At 45.2% G+C, this 22,855-nt stretch overlaps 2 protein-coding genes and 1 pseudogene across 2 annotated transcripts; 2 read left to right on the forward strand and 1 right to left on the reverse strand.

The window, feature by feature from the left end:
• The first annotated feature begins 205 nt into the window (after positions 1-205).
• Positions 206-6,341, forward strand: LOC129379768 (transmembrane emp24 domain-containing protein 2-like). Its single transcript, XM_055060620.1, has 5 exons — positions 206-250; positions 396-588; positions 709-726; positions 4,797-4,904; positions 5,016-6,341. Exons 1-5 carry the CDS (start codon positions 206-208, stop codon positions 5,138-5,140), a joined length of 489 nt encoding a protein of 162 aa, XP_054916595.1. The 3' UTR covers positions 5,141-6,341.
• Positions 6,342-19,351: 13,010 nt separating this feature from the next.
• Positions 19,352-21,088, forward strand: LOC129379800 (ATP-dependent RNA helicase DDX55-like). Its single transcript, XM_055060682.1, has 3 exons — positions 19,352-19,395; positions 19,499-19,791; positions 20,243-21,088. The coding sequence occupies exons 2-3, from the start codon at positions 19,552-19,554 to the stop codon at positions 20,381-20,383; spliced, it is 381 nt and encodes a 126-aa protein (XP_054916657.1). The 5' UTR covers positions 19,352-19,395; positions 19,499-19,551; the 3' UTR covers positions 20,384-21,088.
• Positions 20,376-22,855, reverse strand: part of LOC129379799 (translation initiation factor eIF-2B subunit alpha-like) — a 31,714-nt pseudogene continuing 29,234 nt past the window's right edge.

Genomic DNA, 22,855 nt, shown 5'->3' on the forward strand with positions numbered 1-22,855 from the left:
GGATTATACAATGGTAATAAAAATTGTCAAAAAAGAATTTACCACATATCTGCCCCATACAGAGCTTCATAAGCCTGACGGGCCTCCAGGCTTACTCCCCCACCAGGCTGCATTGTTTTTATTCATTTGTTTGTACACCAGTAACTGTGATGGCAAACAAAGACGGGTTAACAAGCCTCTCGTTAGTGAAACTGTTGGAAGCACAATGGCAACATCGTATGCCAGTATGCGCATATATAGGGAGCCAGAGGTCAGGAGTTTTTATTTTACACAATTTGAGTTGTTTTTGTTTAACTCAAACACAGCAGCGCCTCCTACCACCAGCCTTAGCAAGTTTTCTGGGTGAAACTGCACCCTTTTCATTATTTCTTACCCAGATATTGTTCTCTCTTCAGATAACTGGGCCTGATGGTAAACAGATTTACAAAGGAGACAGAGAGTCGAGTGGGAAATACTCCGTGGCTGCACACATGGACGGAACCTACAAGTTCTGCTTCAGCAACAAGATGTCCACCATGACGCCCAAGATCGTCATGTTCACCATCGACATCGGAGAGGCGCCGAAAGGCCAGGACATGGAGACGGAAGGTACTCAGATCGGCCACGTCTGAGTACACGGCCCGTTTTATGTGATGCTGTTTCTATTTTAAAGATTTTCTCGTTTGAATTTTTTTTGACTTTACTTGGGTAAATTTCCCTCCTTTATAGGTGGTGACAGCTGGGATGGTAGGAAAAAAGAAGGCAGAATAAGTGAAAACTGTCATATTAAATTTGGGATGCACTGTGGAGTTTCTAACCAGTCTTTGATATTATAAACTAATATTAGATGTTGTTTGCAACAGATGCGGCCTTAATGTTTGTTTTTTTTAACTGTTTGCACTGAGTATCAGAGAAATGGTGTGCTATGAAAAAGTATCTGCTTCTTTTATGGATTTCAGCAGGTTTAGCTCGTCTTTCTTGGTACTGAAGAGCATCAGACAGAAATGAACCGATGAACATGCAGTGTCAGTTTAAGGTTACTTTGCAGCATCTCAATCCACTTTAAGCGTACACAGTGACCCAACTGCTCAGCAACCTTCCATTTTGTTTGGGTTGAACCTGCTGCATAAACATCCAAACACTTGATTATTTCAAGAATTTTCATTTAGAGAGAAGAAAGAAAAATTATGGTTTCAGCACATCATTCATGTCTTAAAACGGCAAAGCAGCAGACCATCATACTACCACTACCATGCTTCACTGTTTGTATGGTTCACTTTTCTGAAAAGTGGGGCAACTTTCCCCAAAAAAAGTTCCACTAGAGAGACATTAGGGGCAGGGTCTCGTCAAGTCCCATTTTGACAGGTCCCCTTTGACCTAATTCCCCCCCCCCCCCCCCTCCCCCCCCCCCCCCCCTCCTCCTCCTCCTCCTCCCTCCTCCCAGAGGAGGAGGAGGAGGCTGTTTTACATGAGAGACTGTTTTACATGAGCTGAAATCAGCAAACAGAATCCAAACCGCAATTAATGAGATGTATCAAAAAATGGAGGATGATGAAAACAGTCTCTGCAATCACCTTCACTTTTGCGTCCTCTGCCAGAATGCGCCGCCGGGTCAGGAGCTCCTGTACAGCCGGTATGAAGCGCGGGTTAGAAGTCGTTGCTTCATGGTATGAAAGTTGAGCTGATAGAAATCTTCCTCAGGAATTTCTAGACATATATGCTGTCTCTGGGATGGGTGATCAATCCGGCACCGTGACAAATTTCTTTGATATATTTCACACAAATCAAGTTGAATAGATGTAGCACGGCTGTTTTTACATTAGCAATTAGCGTGCTCTGTACCCACCCGTCAATTTCATCTTCTTGCTCCATGGGAGATGGCGGGGGTTCGCTGTAGCAGGTACCAGAATGTTCCATAGCAGTGCTGTAGGTTGGGAGTAGTCGCCAGACCCAGTAGCTGGCTCTCCTGAGGCGTCCGCAGCAGCAGAGCCAGCAGAGCCGGTAGCAGGATCTCCAGAGCCCGCGGGTGGATCTCCAGAGCCACCCGCAGGAGCAGCAGCAGCAGCCGGCGGAAATAGACGGTAGCTCTCTAGATCGAAGGTACTTGCAGGCAGAAAATGACTAGGAGACAGAGCTGGGGAGGAATCCGTAGAAGAAGAACCATAATACACAGGAGATGATGGCATGTGATAGCCACCCATGGTGGTGTAACTCCCAGGAGACGGCGGGTAGAACATGCTGTCTGTCGAATAACACGCGTCCCCCGCGCCGTATGTTGACCCCCATAGTCCTGAATATCCAGCTTGCTGCATTCTTGAGGTCTAGCATCTGAAACCCCGTGCAAGCCTTCCCTATGTATATATAGGGGGGGCGGGTCCTTAGAAGAGGACGCGTCTTAGAGGTACGGGGTGGACTGGAAACGACAGCGTTTTCTTAACTGATAGAATATCGAGCCAGCTGCGAGAATCCCGAAACAGATTGGAGATTCTATCCCCGACTTTTATCATTTTCTCAGACCAGGCATCATATGGGAGAGCTAGCATGGTTCTGAACACCCCACAGTCCAAATTGTAAGCCTCCAATACAAACATATCCGGAGAATTTTCCCTCTCACCTGTCCTCCTGCTCGCCTGAACGACCACCGACCGGATTCAGTAGCTTTCGATTCCCAAATAGCGCTGAAGAGAACTCCTCCCCTTCCAATTTCAGTGTCGGTAGGGAAGCGCTGTCTCTTCTTCTTCTTTTTTTTCCCAGATTGAGGCTCGGCATCCGTCGTAGTTTCCTCCTCTGAGCGCCGTAATTCCATGTCCTCGTTGGCACGGGGAACTGCCAGTCTTAGAACTGTCCAGTCATTATACGTCAAACTGCAGGTATTTGATAAAGATGCAAGTTCCTCTTCCTTATCCAGCTGGTAGAAGAGAAGCTCCCCAGTTTCATATCGGAATACGTATCCCCACGACCCCCACAGTCCATGAGGTTCCAAAGACCATTCTTCTTTAAGGGTCGTCCATACAGGCTTCTGTACACGACATAAAAAATAGGTCGATTTCCGGGGGCATCCGCCCCCTTCCTCGAGTTGTCATAGATAGATACAGGGGTCTCACACAGGAGAGATGTCCCGCTCGTCAATACTTCTCTTTTATCCGGTATTTCAGAGGTTGTTGCATCAGGTGATGCATCAGCTGATGAAGGTGAGCTTGTAGGATGACCATTAACAGGCTGCAGGTTAGGATTCACAGCTATCGGTACCTCATACACATTAGTTTGTTGTTGTTGTTCAGCAAGCCATGCCTTACTCACTACCGGGGTTAGCCATTATCTCGAAGATATCGACCGGTTTTTTTTTTTGAAATGTCCTCCTTTGGGGTTGAAAAGATGATGGAGGGGTGATAGATTCACTATCCTCAACAGCAGAATGAACTCGTTTATTCCCATTCATTGTAGACTTCTACTAGAACCGACTGTTACAAGTAGAGCACTCCATTTTTTCCCCCCCGCCCCCTTAGCATTACTTATAGAAGAAAATACTAAAAGACCAAACCCTCTCTCTTTCTATTGGCTCATTCAGACTCATGACAGATACGGAGGGGGAGGGATGTAATCTGAACACCGAGCTATATGGAGGGAGGTCCTGAGAAAAACTCTTTTAGACAAAGAGCGATAAACTGAGAAAAAAAAAAAAAAAAAAAAAAAACCAGATGTCGCTCTGGTTTGCCCCCTTCATGAACCAAGGATCAGCGGGGGTTCATGAGCTAGCTAATTTGTCATTCTGTATCGCTCTGAATTCCCATCCCCGAGGTGGCTAATTTATCATTCTGTCTGTATCCAGCAAAGTTCGCACCTACTTGCAAGCAAGCAAGCAAGCAAGCAAGCCTCTGCGTATCGCAGCTCGGACCTCCAATTCTATGCCTGGCTGAATAAAGACACAGAATCAGAAGCAACATCTCCATTTCCAAATCTATTTCAACTTCACTACATAATTATATACATTTTTTTTTTACTTGGTTAAATAATTGTTGTTGTTGTTGTTGGGTGCTGTATTACTCTTAAAAAGAAAGTCAGATATACGACATTTTCTGAATTCAGCAGAGAGAAAACAGAAAAAACCTAACACACAGACCATATGGATTTCACAGCCCGTACCCTATATTTGATCAAACCCCCACAGCTCAGACCACAGTTGTACACCAGTCGCAGAATCAGAAGCAACATCTCCATTCCAAATCTATTTCAACTTCAGTAGACATAGTATATAATTATATACATTTTTCTTGATTAAATAACTGTTGTTGTATTGGTATTACTCTTTAAAAAGATAAAAATCAATAGGAGGAGGAGGAGGAGGAGGAGGGGAAGGTGGGGGGGGGGGGGGGGGGGAGGAGAAGGAGGAGGAGGAGGGGGGGGGGGGGGGGGGGGGGGGGGGGGGGGGGGAGGGGGAAGGAGGGAGGAGGAGGGGGGGGGGGGGGGGAGGGAGGAGGGGGGGGGGGAATTAGGTCAAAGGGGACCTGTCAAAATGGGACTTGACGAGACCCTGCCCCTAATGTCTCTTCCACTTTCACCTTGTCTGTCCATTTTCTTCAGGTTATCCAAGTGTGACTTTTTATATATATATTTTAAAGTTTGACAGCAATCATTTAAATGCGAGTCAGATGAAATCCATAAGCAGAGCAAATACTCCTCCACAGAACTGTAGTTGTAAAGGAATCGTGTCTCGGATGCAAGACGGTTTTTTTGCATGTACAGCGTAGAAGCCTGACGCACGTCCTCTGCACGCGTCGTCCTTCTGGGTTTAACGGCTCGCTCGCTGCTCGTTTCAGCTCATCAAAACAAGCTGGAGGAGATGATCAACGAGCTCGCCGTCGCTATGACGGCGGTGAAGCACGAGCAGGAGTACATGGAGGTCCGTGAGAGGATACACAGAGCGGGTAAGGACGCAAACCCAGCAACCGTTTGTTCTGATAAAGCAGAGTAAAATTTATCCTCACATCCTGTCTGCTGTGTTTTTTTTTTTTGTTTGTTTGTTTTTGTCCTTCTAGTTAACGACAACACAAACAGCAGAGTGGTCCTGTGGTCCTTCTTCGAAGCCCTCGTTCTGGTGGCCATGACACTCGGACAGATTTACTACTTGAAGAGATTTTTTGAAGTGCGACGAGTGGTGTAGTTCCCTCCATCCATCCATCCATCCCTGTGTGTCCTCCACAGTTTTTTTTTGTTTGTTTTTTTTCTCCTCCAACACCAAGACAGTTATTTCCACACTGAGAGACAAGACTGGCCATTTTGAGAAAAGCCAACACATGATTTGATCTGATGAATATTTTTTGTTGTTGCTGCTCTGTTACCTGCTTAATTCCCTCTTTAATTGTATGTTTGGAAACATATGGCCAAAAGAGTCTCCTTGTAGACGTCGGATTCTTTCATTCTTTTCTTTCTCTTTTGGGTTTGCCAGGTTTTGGTCGAGGTTTGATTAAAGTCTAGTTAAGCGCCGGTTTCTCGGCAGGAAAGCATTCGCTGGCGCAAATGGCCGAGGTTTCTGCAAGCGCAACGCAAGAAAAATGTCAGAACGCCTGCGCGGAGTCACCACAGGGGGGGATGTAGGATTTCATTGGAATGCAGCATCTGGGAGGTGGAGGGTTGTTCGTAAGGGTCAAAGTTCACCATTTCCACTCATGTTTTGAAGTGTTAAGGATTCATCTTGCAGCTGGTCTTTCTAAGAAAATAAAAAATGAGATAACCTCTACCACTGTTATTGGATTGAAAGTGGAACATGCCAAGGGGAACTCAGTGGACATTTTCATGGAGGTTCGTCTCTGCTCCCCGTGTATTTAACTAAATCAACCAGACCACTTGTTCACATGTCTAGTACGTTTTTACAGTTTAAAACTCGACTGCTGGTCGTTGAGGGTCAGATTTTAACTGAGCTATTTGGATGATAGCTCCGAAACAAAAGTGAATGAAATCTGAAATCCATATTAAATGTTGACTGAGGGCGGGGTCGAAAGGGGGCGGTTGGGAGTTTGTACACTTAATATATTTTTGTTTGGGCTTAGTTGCTTTTAGAATTGTCGTCAGGTTTTGGGTTTCACAACAATATGCCATGTTTAGTTTCTGGAGCATGTTGAGTGCCACGCAGCCGTCAGAGCGCCGCCGTGTAATTCCTACGGTCCCTGAATGCTGCGTGGAACCAAACGTGCTTCAGTTTTGTATTAAAACAGTTTTGGCGACCTCAGCCTGCTCTGGACACAGTGTCTCCTTTTGTTTTTGTAATTGCAACAACAACCTGCTTCATGGGTCTGTACAAATGAAGGATGGCTTTCTGTGAACAAATCCCCCAGGTTTCATAATAAAGCAAATATTCTGTACGACTTTTTGTCTCGTTAAAACATCTTTGAGCAGCAGATGTCTAGGACGAAAGATTTGCCTTTGTTTAGGGATGTGCCTAAAAGACCGAACAACAACAGCAACAACCCATTATTAATCAAGAATCTAATTGGATCAAACTGTGTCATTGCCATCATGTGGGCACAATGCAAAGCAGCTGTAGTATATTTTCCCCAATAGGAATAAAGTTGCCTTTTCTGCTGCTGATGGTCTGGAGGGCTGAGTTGATCTGAGACTAGCTGTTAAACAGATCAGAGGAGAGGTCAAAGGTTATGCAGTTATGAAATAAGCTAATTTGCTGCCATTTTACTAATTAAGCCCTAATAAAATCTTAACATTGAGAACAAGTTGGCTGCAGACTGATTTATAGAACAAAAAGCTCAAAGGGGTTTAACTATATATAATTTTTGATGTTTGCACATCTGAGATCTAGAACAATAAATCTGGTCTCCCTCTAACAGATTCACTGATATTTAAACATGTTAAACGTCTGTCTAGGGCCCCATATTACTTTGAGCCAACCTGCATCTCTGGAATCTACCTGAATCCCCCGTTGGCCCCTATGTCAGCCCGCCGATTCTTTGGGGACATTTTGATTCATTTAATTGCGGCATGTTTGGCTTTATGCTGCGGTTCTAATTATTGCTGCAGTATTTTCTCTGACGTTTATTTCATAACCTCTAAATGCTCTGGGCCGAAACTTCCTTTAACACTTGAGGTTCTGCAGTGTCTTCTATTTACAGCCGTTCACTTCCAGGCCAGATCCCATCAGCAGCGGCTTTTACCCACCTGGCAGAAACATTAAGGAGAAGCAGAGCCAACAGTCAGCAGGAGGTACCGGGTGGTACACTATACATTATATTACAGAAGCTAAATTAGGGAAAATCAAATGTTTTTTTTGCCATTGGTGACGTACAGACAGGAGGAACATGCTCCAGTTAGTGAGAGGTTGATCAACTTGAGGCTCAACTCTCTGCTGCCTCACCAGCTTCGCTTCCGGCAATTTAAATGGGAAAATACGAAAATTCAGCAATTTTGAAGAAAAAAAAATCAGAATTGGTCAAGCCAAATGAAAAATAGGTACTTTATAGTACAAACCTCGGGGTGAAAAAGCAATGTTAATTATATATTTCCATGATTTAATGATCGCAGGTCGCTGATTCACAATTAGTATCGAGTAACTGGCTTATCAAATTAATATTTTCATCAACCCAGTTTCACAGCAGTAATGATTTATGTAGCTGCTGATGAAATTTAGCTGATTTGTCTGGATGTTTTCCTAACTGAAAAAAATACAACACAACAACAGATGTATACACCCTGGTTTGCTGAACAGATGATTTGGGAAAATATTCCACATGAAAGTTTTATTTTTAAATTTTTTTAAGAGTTTTTTAAACTCTTAATCAGATTAATTTTTACTATTTGATTAAAGACAGTAAGTGTCAAAACATTTAAACCTCCTGCTGCAGAATTTAAAAGCCCATTATATTATTATTATTATTTTATGTGCAGTATTTTTATAGAGAAAAAAAAAACTCCAAGGGAATCTTGTCCAGATCAGAACAAAGCGCTTTACTGACATCTACTGGTGAAAAAACATATGGCGCCCTTAACATTCCTTCTGCTTAAATCCCTTTCTTGCCGACTGTTGAATTTCTTTTGAACACTCGCAAACAAGAGCAAAATTACTACCTGTTCCTGTGACCTTTTAACACCTAGATAAGTTACAGCGTGTTTTACAGGGACACATTTCAGAAACAGCAAATTAAGTTTCAATCCTAAAATTGTCATCGGACATTTCATATATGATATGATAAATATCACTGACTCAATAGGAATTCATATTTTCATTGATTAATGGTGTAGATGTTTTTTTCCTAGTTTCACAATATAAAATAGAAAATGAAAATTGTTTTTATTCAAACTTCAGACGTTTTTCAGTTGTTCTGCTGGAGCGGGGAAACGTGACATCACGTTCCTCTGTGACATCACGTTCCTCTGTGACATCATAGAGCTGCATTCTTGAATTCCAGGAAACAGCCAGGAAAATATCAATCATTTGTTGAAGGCTCTCCTATCGACATTGCTTGTCTGCGATTTGTTTGGACAATGGACAACGAACAATATCTGGAGCTGGAGGCTCAACTTGCAGAGCACGAGCTTGAAACAACAGGAAGTTTGAGAAAATGGAGAACGAAATTTTGAAATTGCGAGAGGAATACAAGTATCTAAGGCAAAAAATAAAACATCTCAAAAAAAGGGGGAGGATAGAGAGTTGAACATGGACAAGGAGCTGGATGAAGACGTGCCAGTGCAGAAGACATCTTTCTTAAAATGTTTTGCCCTAGGCTTCGGAATAGGGATTGCCTGTATTGCTGTACTCGAGACCGGTCTTGCACTTGGACCCCGGGGAAACAATATTTGCACCATCATGTGCAAATATTGATGGTCTCCGGTACAGAGGACTCAGGACTCAGAGGCTGGTCAGGATAGCAGCAGGAAGGAGACGCCGGGGAGACCTGTAGGGACGCTGGGAAATCGGTAGGGACGCCGGGAAACCTGTAGAGACCCCGGGGAAACCTGTAGGGACCCGGGGGAAACCTGTAGGGACCCAGGAGGAAACCTGTAGGGACCCAGGGGGAAACCTGGAGGGACGCAGGGGAGACCTGGAGGGACCCCGGGGAGACCTGTAGGGAGCGGGGAATCCTGTAGGGAGCCCGGGGAAACCTGTAGGGACCCTGGGGAAACCTGTAGGGACCCTGGGAAAACCTGTAGGGACCCCGGGAAACCTGTAGGGACCCCGGGGGAACCTGTAGGGACCCCGGGGAAACCTGTAGGGACCCCGGGGAAACCTGTAGGGACCCCGGGGAAACCTGTAGGGACCCCGGGGAAACCTGTAGGGACCCTGGGGAAACCTGTAGGGACCCCGGGGAAACCTGTAGGACCCAGGGGGAAACCTGTAGGGACCGCAGGGGAACCTGTAGGGACCCCAGGGGAAACCTGTACGGACCCCGGGGAAACCTGTAGGGACCCGGGGAAACCTGTAGGGACCCCGGGGAAACCTGTAGGGACCCCGGGGAAACCTGTAGGGAGCCGGGGAAACCTGTAGGACGCAGGGGAGACCTGTAGGGACCCCGGGGAAACCTGTAGGGACACCGGGGAAACCTGTAGGGACCCTGGGGAAACCTGTAGGGAGCCTGGGGAAACCTGAAGGGACCCCAGGGAAACATGTAGGGACCCCGGGGAGACCTGTAGGGACCCCGGGGAGACATGTAGGGACGCTGGGGAAACCTGGAGGGACGCCGGGAAAATCTGGAGGGACGCCAGGAAAACCTGTAGGGACCCCGGGAGACCTGGAGGGACGCAGGGGAGACCTGGAGGGACGCCGGGGAAACCTGTAGGGACCCCGGGGAAACCTGTAGGGACCCCGGGGAAACCTGTAGGGACCCCGGGGAAACCTGTAGGGAGCCCGGGGAAACCTGTAGGGAGCCCGGGGAAACCTGTAGGGACCCCGGGGAAACCTGTAGGGACCCTGGGGAAACCTGTAGGGACCCAGGGGGAAACCTGTAGGGACCCCAGGGGAACCTGTAGGGACCCCGGGGAAACCTGTACGGACCCCGGGGAAACCTGTAGGGACCCCGGGGAAACCTGTAGGGACCCTGGGGAAACCTGTAGGGACCCCGGGGAAACCTGTAGGGAACCCGGGGAAACCTGTAGGGACCCGGGGGAAACCTGTAGGGACCCTGGGGAAACCTGTAGGGACGCAGGGGAGACCTGGAGGGACCCAGGGGGAAACCTGTAGGGACGCAGGGGAGACCTGGAGGGACGACGGGGAAACCTGTAGGGACCCCGGGGAAACCTGTAGGGACACCGGGGAAACCTGTAGGGACCCTGGGGAAACCTGTAGGGAGCCTGGGGAAACCTGAACGGACGCCAGGGAGACCTGTAGGGACCCCAGGGAAACATGTAGGGACCCCGGGGAGACCTGTAGGGACCCCGGGGAGACATGTAGGGACGCTGGGGAAACCTGGAGGGACGCCGGGAAAATCTGGAGGGACGCCAGGAAAACCTGTAGGGACCCCGGGGAGACCTGGAGGGACGCAGGGGAGACCTGGAGGGACGCCGGGAAAACCTGTAGGGACCCCGGGGAGACCTGTAGGGACCCCGGGGAGACATGTAGGGACGCTGGGGAAACCTGGAGGACGCCGGGAAAATCTGGAGGGACGCCAGGAAAACCTGTAGGGACCCCGGGGAGACCTGGAGGACGCAGGGGAGACCTGGAGGGACGCCGGGAAAACCTGTAGGGACCCCGGGGAAATCTGTAGGGACCCCGGGGAAACCTGTAGGGACCCCGGGGAAACCTGTAGGGAGCCCGGGGAAACCTGTAGGGACCCTGGGGAAACCTGTAGGGACCCAGGAGGAAACCTGTAAGGACCCAGGAGGAAACCTGTAGGGACGAAGGGGAGACCTGGAGGGACCCTGGGGAAACCTGTAGGGAGCCGGGGAAACCTGTAGGGAGCCCGGGGAAACCTGTAGGGACCCTGGGAAAACCTGTAGGGACCCCGGGGAAACCTGTAGGGACGCAGGGGAGACCTGGAGGGACGCTGGGAAATGTAGGGACTCCGGGGAAACTTGTAGGGACCCTGGGGGAACCTGTAGGGCCCCCGAGGAAACCTGTAGGGACCGGGGAAACCTGTAGGGACCTCGGGGAAACCTGTAGGGACCCCGGGGAAACCTGTAGGACCCCGGGGAAACCTGTAGGGAGCCCGGGAAACCTGTAGGGAGCCCGGGGAAACCTGTAGGGACCCCGGGGAAACCTGTAGGGACCCTGGGGAAACCTGTAGGGACCCCGGGGGAACCTGTAGGGACCCTGGGGAAACCTGTACGGACCCCGGGGAAACCTGTAGGGACCCCGGGGAAACCTGTAGGGAGCCCGGGGAAACCTGTAGGGACCCTGGGAAACCTGTAGGGACCCCGGAGAACCTGTAGGGAACCCGGGGAAACCTGTAGGGACCCGGGAAACCTGTAGGGACCCTGGGGAAACCTGTAGGGACGCAGGGAGACCTGGAGGGACCCAGGGGGAAACCTGTAGGGACGCAGGGGAGACCTGGAGGGACGACGGGGAAACCTGTAGGGACCCCGGAAACCTGTAGGGACCCCGGGGAAACCTGTAGGGACACCGGGGAAACCTGTAGGGACCCTGGGGAAACCTGTAGGGAGCCTGGGGAAACCTGAACGGACGCCAGGGAGACCTGTAGGGACCCCGGGGAGACATGTAGGGACGCTGGGGAAACCTGGAGGGACGCCGGGAAAATCTGGAGGGACGCCAGGAAAACCTGGAGGGACCCCGGGGAGACCTGGAGGGACGCAGGGGAGACCTGGAGGGACGCCGGGAAAACCTGTAGGGACGCCGGGGAGACCTGGAGGGACGCCGGGAAAACCTGTAGGGACGCCGGGGAGACCTGGAGGGACGCCGGGAAAACCTGTAGGGACGCCGGGGAGACCTGGAGGGACGCCGGGAAAATCTGGAGGGACGCCAGGGAGACCTGGAGGGACGCCGGGAAAACCTGTAGGGACGCTGGGCAGATCAAGGTCAGAAGATGGTGATGGTGAGCTTGCTTCTACTCTTCCCATGATGGCCAGTCATCCTGAGACAGAAGCCGAAAACTTTTCAGAAGTAAATGTGTTTTGTTTTAAAATTTTATTTGCTTCTGTACATGATTTGTTTGCATTTTTAAAAATAACGTTACACCAATGTAATGAATGTCATGAAGTTCCTAAATTAGATACTTACATATCTAAATTATTACTATGTCTTTTCAAACTCTTGGTTGTCTTATGAAGAAAATATGACAACTAAAATGTACTGTTCTAATTCATGTTATATTCCAGGCTCCACAAACAGCTGTAGTACACATGATCCCTTCAACAGAAAATTATGCACTACCGTCTTCCACTGGAGATGTAGGACATCCCAAAGACCAGGTATGCACATATCCGCTGTGCCATAGTCATAGATGACCTTCTTAAGTTGTTCATAGACAAAAGCATAATGGAATCAGAATTAAGAATGGAATTTAATCATGAAATGGCTGTGGACGACAGTGGAGTGTCAAGGGACATGTATACAGCTTTCTGGAGCAGTTCTTGGAGCTCTGTGAAGGGGAGGAGGAGAGGGTGCAAAACTCAGACCAGACTTTTCCAAAGAGAGGTGATATGCAGTAAGCCGAATTTGGGCCAAAGGACTCATTGATTATGGCATATTTCCAGTCAGGTTGTCCAAGACATTCATAGTTGCCTCTGTACTTGGTCTTCAAGCAGTAGAAGAAGACAAACGCATGAATAAGTTTCTCTAGATCTGGCTGAGACATTAGTCCTCTAATCCTGGAGATGTTCTTCAGGTGGTAGAAGGCTGATTTTGTTACTGTCTTTATGTGGCTCTGGTCTTTATGTGGCTCCGAGTCCATCACTACTCCCAGGTTTCGGGCCTGATCGCTAGTTTTTAGTTGTAATAACTGAAGCTGTGCATTGACTCTAGATCGTTCCTCTTTAGGTCCAAAAATAATGACTTCAGTTTTATTTTCAGTTGGAGAAAGTTTTGGCACATCCACACATTTATCTGTTCTAAACATTTATTCAGTGATTGGATGGGTTCAGAGTCACCTGGTGACATCGTAATGTAGAGCTGTGTGTCATCTGCATAGTTATGGTAGCTAATATTATTTCCTGTTATAACCTGAGCTAGTGGGAGAATATAAATATTAAATAAGAGGGGTCCTAGGATTGAACCTTGGGGTACCCCACATGTGACCTTTGACCTCTTTGATGAGAAGTTTCCAATTGAAACAAAGAAATCCCTGTTCTTTATGTAGGATTCAAACCAGTCGAGCACCGAACCAGAGAGTCCAACCCAACTTTCAAGTCGATTCAATAATATGTCATGGTCGACAGTGTCAAAAGCTGCACTGAGGTCCAACAGAACCAGCACCGTGGTTCTGCTACAGTCCGTATTTATATGAATATCATTGAATACTTTTACGAGGGCAGTCTCCGTGCTGTGGTGAGCACGAAAACCAGACTGGAAAGTGTCAAAGCAGTTGGTCATCATGAGGAAACTATTTAATTGTTTACACACAGTTTTTTCAATAACTTTGCTGATGAATGGGAGATTTGAGATTGGCCTGTAATTCTGCAATAGTGATTTGTCCAGGTTGTTCTTTTTAACAGTGGTTTGATGACTGCTGTTTTCAAGGCCTGGGGGAAAACACCTGATGTAAGCGATGAGTTACTATTTGGATCAGATCAGTAGCAATAACAGGCAGGACTTTCTTAAAGAAATGTGTGGGTAGGACATCCAGACAGCAGGAGCTTGAACTTAATTGACTTATAATTTCTTCTAGAGTTTTATAATTAAGTAGTTGAAAATGGGTCATTTTTTCTGTATTTGTTTTGTTTTGGTACAGCAATGGTTCTGGCTTTGAAGTTGATGTGCAGATTAATCCTCTGATTTTTTGGATTTTCTCTGAAAAGAAGCTGGAAAACCTGTTCCAGGCAGCATTAGATTGGAGTTCATGTGGTAACGTCACAGGAGGGTTTGTGAGCCTGTCAACTGTTGCAAATAAAGTTCGAGCATTATTGATGTTTTTGTTTATGACATCTGCAAAGAAAGCCCCTTGCATGTTTTAGTGTTAAGTGATAGTTACGTAGTTTTTCTTTGTAGATGTCATGATGAACATGAAGTTGAGTTTTACGCCATTATCGTTCTGCCCTGCGGCAGACTTGTCTTGCAGACCGAACTATTTGTGCATTTCTCCATGGAGATTTCTTTCTACCAGTCAAAACCTTTACTTTAAATGGGGCAATGGAATTAATGATATATGAGACTTTAGACTGAAAATCATCTAACAACTGATCTACATCATTACAGCTTAAGGGTGAGGAGGAAGAATAGATTTGATTAAATGTTTCTGTTGTGTTTTCTGTGAAAGAACGTTTTGTGACAGTAGCTGTTGTCCAAGTGGGTCAAAGAATAAAGAACCTTCAAAGATAACAGCAAAGTGATCCGACAGGGCGACATCAGTTACAGAGACATTGGAAATAGTCACACCCTTACTGATAACCAGGTCCAGTGTGTGTCCTTGAGTGTGTGTTGCCTGTTTAACATGTTGTGTTAAACCAAAATTTTCTAAAATATCAGAGAGCTTTTTTGCTCCTCTGTTTTCGGGTTTGTCCACATGAATGTTAAAATCACCAACAATTATTAAACAATCAAAATCAATGCATATGAGAGATAAAAGATCATTCAAGTCAGTCAAGAAATTTTCCACATATGCTGGAGTTTTGTATAAAGTTAGTGTCAAAGTTCGTTTGAAGCCTTTAACCTGAATTCCAAGATACTCAAAAGATGTGAAATGACCGAAAGATTTTACTACAGTTTTGGTATTTTTAAATATAGAATCCACGCCTCCTCCTTTTTTATGTTTTCTATTCTCACTTAAAAAATTGTAGTCAGGAGGCGCTGATTCAATGAGTACAATTTGGTCATTATCGTCATTCAACCATGTTTCTGTCAGAAACATAACATCAACATTATACTCAGTGATGAAATCATTAATTAATAGAGCTTTAGCACAGAGTGATCTGGTATTTAAAAGTGCTATTTTAAGTGACTTGGAGGCCAAAAGATTTTCAGTCTGAGGTTCCTTTAGGCAGGGGATCAGCCTGAGGTTCAAATTAGGACCGCTGTATTTCATATTTCTATTTTTGGAACCCTAACATGGCAGGCTCTTTCCAGTCAATACTCACAGTAATCCTCTAATGGCATCTCTCAGTAACATGTACAGTTTCACAGAATCATATGGATCTGATGGTGTCATTAGACCATATTCTGCCATTAAAACATTGCAAATGTCATACACAGCAGAATCACATGGTATGGTCTGCCGAAAAGTGCATGCATCTCTACACAGTTGAATCTGTTCTACTTCAAAAGGAGTGAGGAAGTCTGTAGTTCTGTACAGTTCAGGTAGGGCATACATCACATTGGGCCGACCGCTGGGAACGTGCAAGTTTTTAGATGGCCTGATGTGGTGTGTATTCCATAGTTGTGCTGTGTCATCCAGCTCATCCTGTAACATAAAACAGAAAAATTGAGTACATTTTTGTTAACCTCAGCTATAAAAAGGATTAGGCATAGTCACTGTTTTATGTCATAATTACAAAATAATGTTTATTTAGGTTGTACTGACTATTTGTCCAAAACTCAAATTCAAAAGTAACAAAACGTAAGACTAAAAGGTGAATTCAACTCAAATAGTGCAAATGGTGCATCATGGATTCTACAAAAGGTCAAAATGCAGTTCTTTGTTTTATTCCACTATTCAGACAAAACAAGTAACAGGCCTCACAGGATTCCACTACTTCTTTCAGTCTGATTCCTACACCTGTTGTTTTTATGAACTGGCTGACCGATTGGATAGACTGACTGATGACTAACTGAATAGACTGGTAAAAAACCTTTTGACCACCCACATGCATAATGTGCTAGTTCAAATCTGTACTGTGTAACACCCACGTCCCAAAATTTAATTAATTAACTTAAGTGAACCAGCAAACTTATTTTAAATAAACTGAACAAAAATTTTAATTATAAATCAACTAGAAAATAAGGAAGAAATAAAAATTAACTAAATCTAAATAAGATTTAACTAAGAAAAGAGAAACAGCTCCTATAAAGTACTTTCAGACTTGCTGTTTAGAACTGTCATTCATACAATTACAGTTGTTACCGAGTTATAGAAATACATTGTGACATTTCTTAGATGAATTGATTTTAAAGATTACTTTGGTATCTTGTAACAGTTTGACTTTTGACACAGTTAGAAACTTAATGCATATTTAAACGCCTGCTATTGGGTTAAAATTCGTTCACTTTTGATTTGGTTTTAAAAAATGATAGCCAATGAAATTGAATGTATCTTCATTATAATAGAGGTTTAAATGCAGCTGTCAAAATGCTCCCTTGTTGCTGCTGTAGTGTAAAATCTCACACTATAACAGCAAGTAACCTGCTCTTTCGTGTTATGACATTAAGGTAGAAAAAGTAACCAGTGCATTTTCAGCACCACAGATGTGTGAACAGCGACCACGAAAGAACAACTGGAGAATCGCTTTGTTTCATGATATTATAATTTACCACATATAAACACAAAGACATCTACTTCTCTTTGTAGAAACATATCACTTTCGTTTATGGGTGTGCCACCGTCGTGCGTTATTTCCAATTTTCAGTGTGATGAAAGTATGCACCTACGTCACAAAATTGAGCGTTCGCTTGACATTCAAGTATTGTACGAACAAAATACTAGACAGTGAACGCCACAAATAACCAGATACCATTAATGTTGATTTTAATGTCCATGCCTTTCAGGCTTTCTTCCTTCCAAAGTATCTCATCCATCATATAAATATTACATTTGATTCAGTTAACTCACCTGTATGAGTCCCATGCAGCAAAACTGTAGAATGCTTTTGTCCAGAAATCCCCATCAAAGAATCCATTGTTTCTGATGTCAGCAAACAAGGACAACCAGAACTCCATACACTCCACGCGCAGAAAGCGCCACCAATATTCAATCCTTTGATTTGCAGTGCTTGCTCCTTCGAGGTAACTTTCAAGAGGGTCGTTGGGCTGAGTGGGAATGAGGAATCTCTGGAAGTCTCTGACATAAACATTTTCTGTACCAAGATCCCCTCTAACAACTCTCGGACACCCTCCCAAACGCTTTACTGCTTCAGTGTAATACCCTCCTACCAACTTGGGATCACTATTTGTGGTGTATGCATTGAGCCAGATAATCTTTCGTGAAAATCCACCGATGCTTCCGTTAATACAAAAGCCAAATGGCTTCAGTTTATCATAAGAGTCAATGTGCCAAATAAAGTTCGGACCCTTTGAGAAGTAGTTTCTTCTTTGAAGACGTCTGGCTTGTTTTGAGGACACTCCTGCTGGATCTAATTCTCTCATGATCAGACGGACATCCTCCTTCCTTACACAAAGTCCATGTTGCCTGCATTTGGCATACATCCAACGATATTCGTGAAGCTGTCCAGAGGACTGAAGTTCTCTCCTGACGAATTCCACCAGACTTGCCAAGTTAGCAAAATAGTAGCGACGAGTGTGTCCTCGTGCACTAAGTATTCTTTTCAAATGTCGCATACTGTTGTGACACCCATGCTTTTTGGCAAGCAGAGACTGAATATTCTTATATTGCAGGCCAATTTCAAAATAAAAATTCACAAAACTCACACACGAGTGTACTGTCTGCTCCACTGTCATCTTCGTCTTGTTCCGGAACGCTGCCTCAAACTTTTTCATTTTGAGAAGGAACACAAAAGTTTTGCGAGGGGACGCAAAAGAAAAAAATCCCCATGTCCCCTAGGGGGCTCCGTAACAACGAGAGACTAAGACAGAAAAAACTAATGTAAGCACATACAAACACAGAACATCCATCCATCGATCCATCCATTTTCTGAGCACCCTTCTCCCTATCGGGTCGGGAGGTGCTGGCGCCTATCTTCCGCTGCGTCCCGGGCAAGAGGTGGGGTCCACCCTGGACAGGTCGCCAGTCTGTCGCAGGGCAACACAAAGACAAACAGGACAACAACCATGCACACACACACTGACACCTAAGGAGAATTTTGAAAGAACAATTAACCTGACAGTCATGTTTTTGGACTGTGGGAGGAAGCCGGAGAACCAGGAGAGAACCCAGCATGCACAGGGAGAACATGCAAACTCCCTGCAGAAAGACCCCGGGCCGGGAATCGAACACAGGACCGTCTTGCTGCAAGGAAACAGCGCTACCCACTGCGCCACTGTGCAGCCAATAAAATTAAATCAATACAATATGGAATAAGGCCCTATTCCTTATAGATAGATAGATAGATAGATAGATAGATAGATAGATAGATAGATAGATAGATAGATAGATAGATAGATAGATAGATAGATAGATAGATAGATAGATAGATAGATAGATAGATAGATAGATAGATAGATAGATAGATAGATAGATAGATAGATAGATAGATAGATATAGATAGATAGATAGATAGATAGATAGATATATGTTGCAGAATGAATTATTTTATTGGCTTAAACATTAAAACAATGTTACTTTTCTAACTACTTGGCTCCAACCATTTTTCCCTGTCTGCTCTTTTTTTTTCCATCAGTGCTTTTGTGCATCGATGCGGGAGAACGGCGCGTATCGGTAACCATGGCAACGCCCTCGTCTTCCTGCTGCCAATGGAGGAACCCTATGTCAACTTCTTGTCCATCAACCAGAAGGTGAGTCTGAAGTTGGGTCCTTCAGCGGTGTTCATAGCCGTCAGCAACAAGACCTTTTGGATCGGCCATGCAGGCGTTCATAATCTGATAATCTGATGATGGATGGTTCACAATAGTTGTCTAGAACTCACTCAGATTATTCAGCTCTAACATTACTAGCATGAAGTCACTCAGAGGAGGATCAGAGCTACTGTGATATGAAATCCTCAGAAATCAAATCCTGAGTGAGAGTAAAGCAGTTTTTTTTCCCTATTTTTCTCTTGCTAATGGTGATCTGCTACCCTTTGAGGACATGGGAAATTTTCTGTATTTATTTTTTGCAATCTCTTGCAATAAATTACCAAATTCAACCTGTTCTATTTTGTATACACAAATGTCTATTTAAAATTGCAATTGCAAAAATGTTTTATTTCTGTTGTATTTCGTGATGTTAAAGTTCACTCAAAGAAACCAGAACCGGTTGATAATCGGTGCAAAGTGATTGGGTTAACAGTGTTGCTTGTGACCTGACCAGTGCCCGCTGCAGAAGATGTCTCCTATAAAGGACGTGGTGGACGTGACGCCCAAGGTGAAGGCCATGGCCCTGGCCGACCGCGCCATGTTCGACAAAGGCATGAGGGCCTTTGTGTCGTAAGTCCAGGCTTACGCCAAACACGAATGCAGCCTCATCTTCAGAGTAAAAGGTGACAAATCCTCAAAGCCAACTGTATGTATTTTTTTTTTATTATCCCCAAACAAAACAAAGAAAATGAAACCTTCTCGTGTTTTTTTTTCTTTTTCTGTTAGATCTGGATTTTGTGTCCCTGGCCAAAGGCTTCGCGCTGCTCCGCCTGCCGAAGATGCCCGAGCTGAAGGGGAAAACGTTTCCCGACTTCGTGGAGACGACGGTGGACACGGACAGCATCCGCTACAAGGACAAAAACCGACAGAAGCAGAGGCAGAAGATGCTGGCCGAGCAGAAAAACAAAGAGAAGACGGAGCTTCCCAAGAAGAACTTTGTCAAGAACAAGGCCTGGTCCAAGCAGAAGACCAAGAAGGAGCGCAAGAAAAAACGCGGCGCCAAAAGGAAACACGACGAGGTAAACTCTGTTTGGGGGATAAATGAAACATTAAAGCTGCAGTGTGCAACTTTTATTAATATATATATATTTATATAGACATATTTCTTTTACATATCTGTTGAAACTACTAATCTCCAGCTACCATAGTCTGTCATGAATGCTAAGGCTAGTTAGCATGGCCACTCGATAAAGTTTTCCTTTAACAGTAAGGTGTTTCTCCACCATTAGCACATTTAGCAGTGCGTTCACGACATTGATTGGCAGCGCTAGGACCCTCCTCCTGGCTGCGATTGTTTGTTTTTGACCAGGAACGTTCATTTCTTCAGACGGCCATAACAGCTCAGGGAGGAAGTGGACTAGATCGATCTCACCTCATAGTGACAGTTTCAGCAAATCTGTAAAAAATATACTCTTCATAAACGTTAAGTACTGCAGTTTCGTTCTCATGGCTTCTGTTCTGCCTCTGCAGGACTCCGACATGGACGAAGAATACATGAAGGAGCTTTTAGAAGACACTCGCCTCCTTAAGAAACTAAAAAAAGGCCAGATCAGCGAGGAAGACTTCGAGCAACAGCTCACGAACTCCAAGCAGGAAGCAGGCGGACCATAAACGTCTGTTTTATTGTTCAGCGAAGGGACGCGGTTATAAATACAGTTTGATGAGTTCGTCGCTGACGGCCGACGGGGTGAGGACCCCCAGGTCTGTGAAGAGCAGGGTGATGAGGGAGGGGGGCGTGTAGTCGATGACCGGGTGCTCCTCCGACAGGTTCCGGATGCTCTTCAGGGTGTCGGCTTTGTACTGTGCGGGACAGGAAGCACGAGTCAATAAATCTGGATAAAAGGACGGAAAATTGTTTAAAAAAACAAACACAAAATAAGGAAGCCGCACCTTAAACTTATCGGGCACGTCCTGTTGGTTCAGCGGATACAGACGAACAAATTTAAAACTTTCTGCAACGACGTAGAAGGGCTTGTTGTGAGCCTTGGAGCACAGAGCCATCTGATAGGTGCCAATCTGGGGAAAAACACACACACACACTCTAGATTCTGTTGGAAACGTACACCCGCCCCGTGTTTACACAGACCCGATCTGATACGCGTGTTCAACTATCCTCCAGTTTGAGTTTCACCCGGGGCCGCCAAGGGAACGCACCTTGTTGATGATCCCTCCGCTCTCAACGACTCCCTCTGCTCCAACGATGACCAGGTCCACCTTCTCCAACACGTACCTGGAAGACGGAAAACTGAAACTAAGCAGCTTCTAAAAACAGGTTCATTAAAACGGTGTGAAAGTAAATAAAGCATTTTTCCTCAACTTTTGCTTGTTCTCTTTCTGAACCATCCGATCGGTTATTTTAAATACCAAAACAAAATTTACTATCTAGTGATGCATCAATAAATCAGGTCAGATTTTCTTCTTTTTGGGCGAAGGGCCGATAGTTACTTGAGAAACCGATTTTATCTCTGCAAACGTCTGAAACTCGGCCACTGTCCTGACTGACGGCACCGCACTGTCACCAACTTAGCAAATTTGCTGCTGCATTTAGCGACTTTTGTGACCAAAATAAAACAAAAAAACCCAGACAAAAATAAAAGACATGTAATACTGTTGTACAAAAGCTAAAACTCCAGTTAGTAGAGTATATCAGAGTTGCTGGAGGCTTTAAATGTCACTAAGAAAGCAACATTTTTACATCAGTAAGTTTGTTTTCTCCTGCTCAGGCTGATGAACAAATAACTGAGAAATTTATTAAACATGATATTAAAATGATATCTAAAAAAAATTAACTTGACTTTTTTTTAACAATTGTATCAATTGACCAGCAACATTTTTTTTTTTTAATAATAGCTTTATTTTCTCTTTGTTTTCATAATGGAACTGATGGAGTTTATTTTATCTTAGACATGTATTTTCCAGTTGGATATTTCCAATAACAAAATCCAACCAGTGACGAAAGAATGATTAAATAAACCATTTGCGGTTCCCCCTCCAGCTCAGAACCCCAGAGTAGCTTACCCTACAGCTGCATCCAGCACTACTGTTACTGGAACGTTGAGTTTCTTCAGGGCCTCTGCCATCTGCCGCCTTCAACAAAAGGAGAAAAACGCAGAATCATTTCGTGTCCTGTGAGAAAGAAACTCGTCCTCGCTCACTCGCTCACCCTGTGGCGTCAGGCTGCGATTCGGTCACATAGACGGAGAAGCGCTTCTTCTCCGCTGCAGCTTTCTCCAGAACCCCAGGACCACTCTGGAGTACGAGTGAGTCAGGATTTTCTGAGAGGATTGGCAGGGGAAAGAAAGGCACGAGGTGAAGCGAGCGCAAAGAGCAAGGAGAGGAGACAGGACCAGTACTTACAGCTCCGTCTTTGATGAAGGTGTGACAGAGCTTAGCAACTTTGTTCCTGGACATGGAGATCTTCTCTAGAAACAGTTCTCCTCTTTCCTCCATCACCTTCTTACAGCGAGACAAGTCCTGGAGACAGAAACGCCTGTTATGAAGCGCAGACACTGATCTGGGTCAAGAGTTTTTATTTTTGGAAAAACATGGATCAGTGGTGACCCATACGAGGAATTATTGGCCTTTTAAAATCACACCAAAACAATTTGGAAGAAAATGGCGACTGGCAAATATTACAACTAACGTAAAGGTTTTGAAGTGGCCTAATCAAAGTCTGAATTTTGGGCATGCTCAAAAACGTGGCTCGAAATGACTCCGCAGCGACGTGAAAACCTGCTTCACGCTGTCAGCCGTCACAAACGCTACAACGTGAAACACGCGTCACCTGATGCTCCAGGGATGTGAGGCTTATGAAGCGCAGGAACAGCTCTCCCCCGGAGGACACGGCCACAGAGGAGTCCTCTCCCTTCAGGCAGGATGTTGGCCCACGTCAGGCTCTCCCTCAGACCCAAGATGGTTTCACCTGGACGGAAGGACAGACATTCAGACTGGGCCAAACACATACACGTCCTGATTAAAGCTGCAGCCAACTATGATTTTTGACAATTGATTAATCGGACAAAAAAAAACATCGGCATTTTGCAGATTTTTTTTGTATTTAAGCCTGTTTTCACACATTAGAAA

Source organism: Poeciliopsis prolifica, unplaced genomic scaffold (assembly GCF_027474105.1).
Source record: "Poeciliopsis prolifica strain line A6 unplaced genomic scaffold, Auburn_PproV2 SCAFFOLD061, whole genome shotgun sequence".
In the NCBI taxonomy this organism is placed as follows: domain Eukaryota; kingdom Metazoa; phylum Chordata; class Actinopteri; order Cyprinodontiformes; family Poeciliidae; genus Poeciliopsis; species Poeciliopsis prolifica.